Genomic DNA, 11,514 nt, shown 5'->3' on the forward strand with positions numbered 1-11,514 from the left:
CCATATGCAGAAAAGGATTATTTAACATGCATAAACATTTCTTTTGTGATAATCAGCTAAATGATTCATATTGTACTCTAATTGGATTATCGTTATGATGTTGACCAATATAGGTTAGCATAATACATGGATAGTGAGTATTATAGTAGCACAATATTATGAGACACCGGTATGTACATAAGTATTACTTTCACGTTATAGATAAGGGATCTCCCTTTGCTAGCATACTGTATCATCATCTTTTAAAACTTGGGCCTTTTCAAGCTAGGTTGCACATAGGACAGCCACACAATCTTTTCACCCAGTCCGATCTTTTATTTTTGCCACCACTGTTTTCCACGATAACTCTATCTTTTTTAACTCGCTCTCTACTGTTCTTTGCCATTTTGTTTTTGGCCTGCCCCTTCTCTTTCTTGCCGTCGGCCGTCCAGAAGATGTTTTAAATGTTCATCATATATAATTCGTTTCAGCCTATGATAATTTGTTTTTTTTTTCAAACAAAATTAATGCAATGTGGATAGATAAAGTTGTCACACGTCAATTTTTGAATAATTTTGTTTTTGTTTCCGTTTGTCGTGACGCAGTTTGAATTGTAAAATTCAAAGAAACTAATAAGATAAGATGTTTTTGCCATACATTGTCATTTAGTAAAGAAAATGTTTAAAACAACTGGCTTAAAAAATTAAATGCATTCTTATATATTCATACAGAACTCACATTCATGAGAAAATTAATACAGACTAAAATGGCGACGGCTATCAAACCCTTTTATTTAAATGGTATAAATGTTGTCGCGAGAGTCAACTGTAAACGATGTTGGGTTGTCAACAATTTAACCCTCAGATCTCCCTTAATATTTATTGGTGTTTTCTTGAGCTTTTCTGTGGATCAGTATACCTTAAAATAATTTATCAAATCAGCAGAAAAAAAATATACTCGATGTCAATGGATTGCAAGATAGTTGCAGGATATTTTATGATACTCAACGATTAAATAATGCATGAAATGGTTTGATAAATTCCTTATGATACTGTATGTTCTTTATATTACACGAGAACTTAATTCCGCGATTCTTCTGTATTATGTCAATTTGCAATGATATAAAAACCCCAAAACCCTTATTCCTTATAAATCTAAAGTCTCATAAATTGTCAGAAAATAATTGCGAGATTTCAAAATCCGCGCAAGTGCGTCTTGCAATTTTACAATATTTCATCCTTTCCTCGCGTTTAATTACGAATCTACAGTAGTGTTATTCATTCTCATCACAGCACAGTTAGATGCATAAACATTTTTTATGTACACCGGGTGTAGCTGGGGTCTGGCTATCACTTTTTTCACAGCAAAAATCTTTCTCAAATTTACATACAGAAAATTGTATTTTGGTTTATAGGTAGTACGCATCATCTAATCCTCTATCACACGGTGTAGAATTTTCAAGACTGATGAATTTCCGGATTTTTCTTTTTTTAGGAGATTTCTGACTTTCATAAGGAAGTATTGAAGTCAAACCAAACATATAAAAATAATATCATTATTTTTGCATCCATAATATATGAATTGCAGAGTGTTTGATTTTGGACTCAGAAAGTGGTTAAATTGCTTCTAGTCCAAACGTTTATGAGTTTGCAAGATAAAGCATTTTAATCCCTTTATTTTGATCAAAACAGTCTTGTTCAAGTTAATATGTTTTTCAGCTTACCAGTTAAGAGTAAGTAGTTTGTTAACTTTCAGGATAGGATTTATGTGTATATGTTTTCATGAATACACTAAAGCAAGGTGGCTAGTATACATTTTTTATCTTAAACAACCTCCCATCCCCCAACCCCAGAGGCAGACAGAAGCTCTTCCTGTGGGCATTTAAAAAATTTAAAAGCCATCATGAGTTACTCACTTCTCCTGTTCCTTTCAACTTTCATCGTTAATTAACCACTATTATTTAGTGACAAATGTAATACTACATCGTTTGGATTTGTTTCAGCGGTTTCAGAGTAGACGAAATTATGAAGTGAAATGCCACTGATGACGACAAACAAACAACTGGACCAATTCGAAAAGGAAAGGCTTTTTGGGCCATTTGATAGGTTAAGCTTAAACGGAAAAGAATTTCGATTGGTTTATTACTCTCTCTGACAAATCAATATTTAAAGTTGCTGTTTGTTTCTTGTGAAACGTGTTACATGCATATAAATACAAATGGGGATAAGGATAAAATATTAAATCCTCACAGTAACCCAACCGAAATGGTCGTCCTAAAAGTTGTTCTACCTTTGGTTACTGTCCTTGGAGCATTCAATCTAGTAAGATATAATTATAATATTTTTGGGGTTTTATGTTGTTTTACAAATCCTATGTAACTAAATTTAGATAATATCAACACGAAACTTTCTTAAAATTTAGATTTAAACAATGCCATAAGACTTTTCAATGTAAGACTATTTCTTAGAAACATATGTCACTGGTTATACAATCACTTACTGTGGAATCATTAAAATTAGTGGGGCCAATTTTCGTGGATTGCTTAGATTTTACAGGTTCGTGGGGAGGTAATTTTGTGTATTTTCTTATACCTTCAAAAGGAAATATGATATTTTTTACACAATTTATCAATTCGTGTAGGATGTTAATTCGTGGATGAGAGGTACCCACGAATTCCACGAAAATTGAGCCACCACTAAATCTAATGATTCCACAGTAACCATTGATAAGTTCTAACTTTTCAAAATATATTTCCTGTGTTCAGCAATGGCAGGGCCTTGTCATTTAGTTTTTGGTGTCCTATGATCTCTTTTGGATATAACTTTTATTTGATAGTCTTATTTCTTTATATAGACATGTTGAAGAAATCTGTCTTTCGCATGTATTTATATACTTGCATTGGGTCGCATGCTAAATGACGTTTTTTCATACTAATTAATGGACATTAATTAACCATCTAATTGTCTACGGACTTTCCCGTTTTTTCCCGATTACGACAAAGAACACACGGCGGGTGTGAGCGGTCAGCAGCTGATGCTCACTCCTTCTAGGAACCTGATCTTACTCTATCTTTTTAGAGATCCGTGTTGCTCTGCTTTAAATTTGTTTTTAGTTTTATGGAATTTTGAGATGGTTGACAGTTTGTTATTGTCATTTTTCATTTTACTGTTTTGTCAATTTGTCTACAAGACATTGTAACCTTGACCTAAATGTCTTTTAGAGTTTGAAAAAAACAATCATGATCGGAATAAATTAATTTTCTAATCAAAAAACAAAATAGCTCAAAGATTACAGTTCGGGGTGAACGGAAGCATTGTTTATAATTTGTTTTAGTTTTTTTTCTTGGTGTTTACCAAAACAGGTACCTAAACAACCATTAATAAAGTATGAAATAGGTGTGACTTCAAATTTTTTAGTGTTATAAAACGATCTAATTTCAAACAATTTAACGTTTATGCTGACATATCAAACATCTTTTACAATTCAATTCTCTGTAGTTTTTATTGATATTTAGTTCAACAGACTTGAATTAAGCCGTTACGTGTCTTACCAAAATAGCATACCAAAATTAATACAAGCCTTTCACAAATCCATACATTGCTTCCTCGCTTTAAGACTTCCATCTTAATCAAGTCTCTTCAAAATGGCCATTGTTGTTTGCAGATTTCTGGTACTTCTGTCATTTGGTACCATTACATGACTGGTCAACCATTAGACCAAGATCATGTAATCTTACATTACTTCGAAGTTGGAGATGACGGGGGAATCCGCATGTTGGAAAAAACATATGACGGGTAAAACGTTCTATATATAAAAGGATAGAAATGTCATTGTAAGAACACAAATATTTATCAGCTATATTTCAAAGTTGCAATGAAATAATATTTTTTGTGTAGCTTTTCGTGGTATTTTAAGATTTGATTTTTGCACGAAAATAAAAAGAAATGGTTTTTATTTAACAAAGAAATGTCCTTAGACATATTCATTAGTTAACGTTCGTCTTTTTTGACAGATCGCAGTGTCTCACGGATGCTAATTATTCGTTGAAAGTGGTAGATAGAGAACCAAATTTAACTATGGAGAAATCGATGAATAACTGTGAGTTGTTTTTTTGTTTTTTTTTAAATATTTTCAACTCTATTAGAAATGATCCAAGTCACCAACGTTGTCGTTTGAAATATACGGTCTATTCGTGAAGGAAACAATATTATTACCAGTGTCATAAGAAACTAATAGAAAACTTACAGAAATATAAGCATATCCATGCATTGATGAGAAGGCATCCGATTTATCAATTTGATATACACTTCTCCTTTTCAAAATACGCCCATATATCGAAGTATCTATGTGTCATATGATAGAAGAATCTTCAATGTATGTTTATACAAGATTAATGCATTAATGGCTTGGTTATTTTTTAATTTTCATTATACGCAATATTGTGGTATAAGATAATGTGATCAAGGAAATTCACTACTTGCAGTTGAAATCAGTTTTTTTTTCATTTTAGATCTTATTTGTTTTTTTAACCCATTCACACCTAATTTAATTTGAAGATTATGCATCATTCTAAGATGTGTTACAATTGATAAGCTTTGTTTATGTTCTAATGTATTGGAAACAAAACGAGCAAAAGCTATACTAATATTTTACTTATTACTTCACTTCTGAAATTTTAGGTACATTGTATCGCATCATCATACTCCATGATGAAAACAACACGGGACCTTATGTAATCCTCAATGTGAATCTCTCAAACACCTTCAATCTAAAATCAAACGAATGTATTTCCGCTTCCGTTTCCTATCCCGTGGTGCTGACCCAGACTCGGAACCCATCAGAGGAAAATCAACGGAAAATATCGGATGATCTGAAAAAGCTTGGCATAGACGGACTCCAACTTACAGACCTTTCAGGTTAAAGGCCAATTTGAATTAATACTTATAATGTTTATTTCTATTTTCCAACATATACATTTTGTTTTTTCCTTGTAAAATTAGCTAAAATTATTATTCAATACAAAAATGTATGAAGGATCACTTTTACAATAATTGTTTTCTGTTTCAGTTTGTCCTGACCCAGTCTGAATTGTGAAATTCAAAAGAAACTGTCTGAATATCAAATAAATTACATAATACTTATATTCTATTGCGTTTGCTTAATTACTTTTTATTTTATATTCAACAGCTTAAGGAGTCTAGATGGTTAACAAATTATCTATCAGATGTCATAAAATACCTTCAAAATTTAGATATGATAATTTCATAAATTAAGTTGATAAGTTGATAAAAAATATAATAATCTTGCTGAACAATTTAAACATATTCTTTTATACTCATATGGAACTCTTTTTCACGAGAAGTTTAATATCCCAAAATCTTTATCAATAGAGAAACCAAATTCTTGCTATTTGTAGCTTGTTCTTGCTAGTATCATACAGAATGATGACACATGTAATTAGTGTGTGTACTGGTCATTTATTTACATATGAATGACTAGAAACATCAACAAATATACATTACATGATAATTCATCGAAATAAATTGGCTGGGCTAAAACATAATTTGAACTCAGACTACACGAGTTGACTAGTTGATTCAAAAGGTCCCGTGACACAAAGTATCCCAGCCAATTATAATGTTAAACAAACAGAAAAAAAAATCAAAAACTAAAATACAGAAAAAAAGGTGGTGCATCAAAGGGGCATAAAGTAGTGAAACAAGGTAAAGTGAATTGTAAGAGTTAGTATGTAGGTCACTTCGCCATCCGAAATATCCATTATATAGTCTAAAATCGGCCACGGCTATCGAACTCTCTTAATTAGATTTAATGACATGAAACAAAAGTAATGCAAATAAAATTGGCAATATATTCACTTTAGAAACATAGTTCTCTTAATCAATTTCCATGCGTAACAAAAGAAAATACTTTTGAGCAGAATTGAAAGACTGTCTTTATTATTCAAAAACTCAAACAACAAACATCATCTACCCATTGAAATAGGCCAATCCGTAATCATTTCCAAGGTTTTCCACTCATTTTTAAGAAACATGATTTTTACCGAGTATATAAGAAACAAAGTTTATGCGAGAGACAACAGTAAAGGATGTTGGAGTGTCAACAAATTTACCTTTAGATCTTCTTCAAAAATGTTGGATGTTTTCTTGAGCCTCATGGTGGCTCAATATACCCTGAAATAGCTTTATCAAATTAAATTAGCTGAAAACGATTCGATCATTAAATCTAATATAATGTCCTGACCGAATCCTACATGTAATTGTGCAATACAAGGACACTTTTTTGAAATCAAATAAATCACATATATATTCACATCAAATTGCAAATTGCACTGGGAGAAATTCAGTAAACATAAAACAAAACCCAGATCTAAACTCAAGATTAGCGGAGCACAAGCCTGATACTTTAACCAATGAGTATGATGATATTCAATCAATTCGGTACTATGCAAACATTAAACAAACAAAATCCGAATGTATTAGACATTGTGAGGTTTCAGTTCCGTCTTTTTCTCTTTTTTACTTCTTATTAATTTGAAAGGTTTTTTCTCGCCGAATGTCTCGTCATATGAATCAATGGATTGCATGATAGTTACACAACATTTCATGATACACCACCAATAAATAATGTATATGCCATTTTGATAAATTCCTTATTACTATAGATTAAATGATGTAAGTGAAAGCGGAAAGGCCAAATTGACCAAAAAGTAAAAATTTGTTGATTCTTAAAAAAATACTGTTTCCTGTCTTTCCTTCCCTGACATGTACATATTATATATAATATATATATTATACGATTGCATAATTAGAATAAACAATGGAGTATTTATGAAAATAAAAATTCAATGACTTCTAAGTCAAAAGGTAATTAAGGTGTTAGCAAGGCCGTACAAATCATGTAGCTAGATTCTTGCATCAGTTTATAACAAAAAAGTTTTCTCTTCGTTTACAAGAAAATGAAAGGAAAACAATGGAGGTGGAAAACTATATTAGTAAAACTGGGAAAAGGTGCGCAAGGAAAAACGTAGTTGCTGAAGGAAGAATGGGGACCTTCATTTTTTGACCTTATTCCTTTTGACACAAATATGCAATAAAACTAACGTTGGTTTATATGTTTCATCATCTACACCAATTTTGTACATGCTAGTAAGGGTAATGTTGTTTATTTCAATAAATGCTATTAACAGTTTCTATGGCGATGCAATCTAATTAAAATTAGATCTTAGATCCGCTCACTACGATCGCTACACTACACTACACTTAGTGTGGCGATCGTAGTGAGCAGATCTAATTTTTAATTAGATTGTATGGCGAGGCAAACTACAGACAAACAAGTTGATATAACAGGACTATCAGCAGTCTCGACTGAAGTCATCTGTTCGTAAATTCTATGGTCGATACAACGACCTTTTCAGCAAATACGATCTTCCACTGGGTCGCACGTTAACTGACGTGTTATGCAATAATTAATGACCTATTTATTTGACATTAATTAACCATCTAATTGTCTTCGGACTTTTCCGTTTTTTCCAGATTACGACAAAGAGCACACAGCGGGTGTGACCGGTCAGCAGAGGATGCTCACTCCTCCTAGGCACCTGAACATACCTTAATCTTTTAGAGGTCTGTGTTGCTCTGCTTTGAATTTGTATTTCGTTTTGAGATGGTTGACAGTTTGTTATTGTAATTTTTTTATCCTCAGCTTAATAAATACAAATACTGTATAAGAGCTTGGTATCTATGTTATTCCTTAAAATATATTGCAATGTATTACTCATTGACTAATAACTGCACCAAAGCAGTTGCCCGACATTAAACTACCCCGAGGATTATTCATTCGGATCACAACACATTTATAGATACTTGTTTAGTAAATAAAATGTGTGATGTACACAGACACAAAGCATCAGAGAGCAGCGGAAAGAAGATGAGCTCCCCATTTTTTCTCTCATCAAACATTTTTCTCAAATTTACATAAAGAAAATTGAATTTTGAAGGTACTGCCCCCACCAATCTTACAAACGTAGTAAATTAAGACATTTAAGATTAAAATAATTGGTCTATAGTTAGAACTCCCTCCCCCAACTCCACGGATTAGAAATCAACTGCTATCTGTAGATCCCCCATTGTGGCTCCACCTTACCCCCGGGGGTCATGATTTTCACAACTTTGAATCTACACTACCTGAGGATGCTTTCACACAAGTTTCAGCTTCCTGGCCTAATGGTTCTTGAGAAGAAGATTTTGAAAATTTCTCAAAATTGTTCATTAATTTCTAATTATCTCCCCTTGAAAAAGAGTGGGACTCTTAATTTTCACAACTTTGAATTCCCTTTGCCTAAGGATAATTTTTGCTAAGTTTGGTTGACATTGGCCCAGTAGTTCGTGAGAAGATGTTGAAAATGTGAAAAGTTTACAGACAGACGGACAGACAGACATACAGACGGACAGACGGACGACAGACAAAATGTGATCAGAAAAGCTCACTTGAGCTTTCAGCACAGGTGAGCTAACAACAGCAACTTCATGGTTACAACAGTTAACCTATCTCACTAATAACCACATGTGTAATTAGGTTCCATACACAATCTAGTTACACCCCCATATATTCCATTTATACCTCCAATTAGGTAAATGGTAAATTAATATTAGATCTAAGATCCGCTCACGTACGATCACTGTAAAGCGTATGGCAGATGAGCGGATTTACAAGTGTTAATTTTAATTAGATTTGATGGTAAATCAACCTGCAGGAAGAAAGTTTAAGCATCCGTCTACTAGTGATGAATATACAGACCTACGATAAAATAATGTGTGTGTACATTGTTTGGTTGTCTAGGATAAATATACTGGGTCATGAAGCTTTCATTGGTCAAAGTTACGTTTAACAGTAGTCTTCCTCACTTTTTTTCTCACCAAAATTCAAACAGCTGCTATCTTTTTAGAAGTGGGATCAGGTGCTTATGTGCTTGCTGTGCTCTGAAATTGTATTTCTCTATATGGATTTTTCATATGGTTGACCGTTTTATAATGTCATTTTTCATTTGCAGAAATGGACTCAAAATTTTGATTTCTTAATCATTAACAACAAAAAATATTTATCTGATTGATTTTATTCAGCATTACCAAGAGAAGTATACTTTTATGGTCGAATATTGCATGATATGGTCCATTTTTTTTTGTCTCTTTCTACATATTTTTACATCCACGTTTAGTATGTTACATATTGTGTTAAATGGATCAGAAAAGCATCATGCAAAGAAAAGTTGGTTTTAGTAAGATTTCAATAAAAAGGAACAGCAACATTCCTTTTCAAAAAAGTACCTATTACCTGAATGTTTAATATAGGTGCTGAAAGTTTCTAATTCTGTATGTCAACCACATCATTTATTGAAATTCTTATAAATATATGGCTCATGATAAAAAGACTATTAAGTACTATTCAAATCAAAGTACTGAGAGTACTGAAAGACGGGGTCTTGAAAGTTTGATTTTGTAATTGTCCACGTTTTCCTCGATTATGTTCCAAAAATTATGAGTTTGAATTAGTTGTTTCAATCTAGTATGTTAAAATTCGGCTTTGTGCAATTACCTGATACTTTGTCATAATTTTTCGAAATCCCGGCCGGGACTGTTCTTCATAATTGTAGAAAATTGACACAACGGTATTTTAAGTAAATAAGAACCCAAGAAATTTTTTTAAAAACTACAACCGCGAAAACCAAAACAACTATATTTATGTAGATAATTTAAATCATTAGATTTATTAATTTTGTGATCCAATGGAAAATCTACAAGTCGGACGGTATCTGTTATACAAGGTTTATGAAAACTCCGAAAACTCTCAAACTGCTGAATTACCGAGCAAAGTTAACATTTGTATACCGATAACAAACACAGGCACCTGACGTTAGAAATAATTCTTTTTACAATAAGATTATTCCAAGTACTTTAACAATAAGCAAGAGGCCCAAGGGCCACATTGCTCACCTGAGCAACAATAGATATTATAAAATCAGCTTTACGGAGTAATATACCAAAGAAAAAATATGGACGATGAAATCTAACAGATCCTGTATATCAAAAATTCAATTTTTCCCAGGATATTCTGTTTATCATTGATCCCTTTTTGTCACAGTATAGTCATTTCACATATTGAGCATTACAGTTCTCAAGAAGATCAAAATCAAATGGGATACACATGTAAACCTACATCAAACTAGTTTCTGCCTAAGAATTGTCCAGAGGCCAAAGTCTAAACAATTTTAAAGAATCAAAAATATGTCAAAATGCTGGCATATAAGTTAAACCATATATTATAACATTTTAATTTTGGTGAATTTAAACTGTTTTCTTAAGTAAAATTGGACCCCCCACCCCATGGGGCTCCATCCTACTCCTGAATAATATGATTTTGACAAATTTAAATCTACACTATCTAAGGTTGCTTTCACTAATGTTGCACCTTTTCTAAGAAAATGTGGGGGGGGGGGGGGGGGGGTTTAAGAAAAAGATTTTTTTCAATATATTCCTTTGTAAAGATTTAACCGGTCCCCATTGGTCCCCTACCCTACCCCCGAAGATCATAATTTGACCAAACTTGAATCTACCCTACATGATGATACTTCACATAAGTTACAGCTTTTCTGGCAAGTCGTGTTCTGAGGAGAAGATTTAAAAATAAAATTTCTCTTTATATTCCATTGTAAAAGTTTGACCCCCATTGTGGCCCCACCTTACCCCCTAGGACCATGATTTGAACAAACCTCAATCTACACTCTCTGAGGATGCTTTCACACAGGTATCAGCTTTTCTGGCCAAATGGATTTTGAGAAGAAGATTTTTTAAAAAATATCACCAAATTTTCAATAAATCGTAATTATTTTTCCTTAAAATAGGGCATGTCCCTTTATTTTCATAAACTTGAATCCCCTTTACCTAATGATGCTTTGTGCCAAGTTTGGTTGAAATTGGCCAAGTGGTTCAGGAGAAAAAGTCGAAAATGTAAAAAGTTTACAGACAGACGGACGCTGGACAAAAAGCGATCAGAAAAGCTCACTTCAGGTGAGTTAAAAAAGTTCGTCGCAGCAGCCATTTTGATTTTTAGACCGTCTTACCTGTCACGATTTTCTTGCAGCGATTAATATAAAATTACTAGGTAAAAATAAATTCGTTCGCCATTTACTACTTTTTTGTGTAAACTCATGCATCATCTACACGAATTACGATACAGCCCTTCTGAAATTTCATGAAAAAACCATTCTCAGGATTCAGTCAACTGCTTTTCAAATCGATAAAACTAGAAAATGGAGACCAAAAGTGAATGAATCACGTCATTTTTTGAGGTAGACCTTTCCTGATTAGTTGTTAAATATGATAATTGTAAATTGTTGATTTTAGCTATAAATTCAGAATTATTTGATTTTAAAATTTCTGAAATATGCAAAGTTAACAGCAAAATTTAACAAATGTTGTAGGACATTGTCATTTCAGGGATCTGTGTCCTTTCAATACA

At 32.7% G+C, this 11,514-nt stretch overlaps 1 protein-coding gene across 1 annotated transcript; it reads left to right on the forward strand.

Moving 5' to 3' along the window:
* The first annotated feature begins 1,784 nt into the window (after nt 1–1,784).
* LOC105321477 (uncharacterized) lies at nt 1,785–5,119 on the forward strand. Its single transcript, XM_011419756.4, has 5 exons — nt 1,785–2,300; nt 3,643–3,773; nt 3,992–4,077; nt 4,659–4,895; nt 5,047–5,119. Exons 1-5 carry the CDS (start codon nt 2,181–2,183, stop codon nt 5,064–5,066), a joined length of 594 nt encoding a protein of 197 aa, XP_011418058.4. The 5' UTR covers nt 1,785–2,180; the 3' UTR covers nt 5,067–5,119.
* The last annotated feature ends 6,395 nt before the right edge of the window (nt 5,120–11,514 follow it).

Source organism: Magallana gigas, chromosome 6, assembly GCF_963853765.1.
Source record: "Magallana gigas chromosome 6, xbMagGiga1.1, whole genome shotgun sequence".
Taxonomy (NCBI): domain Eukaryota; kingdom Metazoa; phylum Mollusca; class Bivalvia; order Ostreida; family Ostreidae; genus Magallana; species Magallana gigas.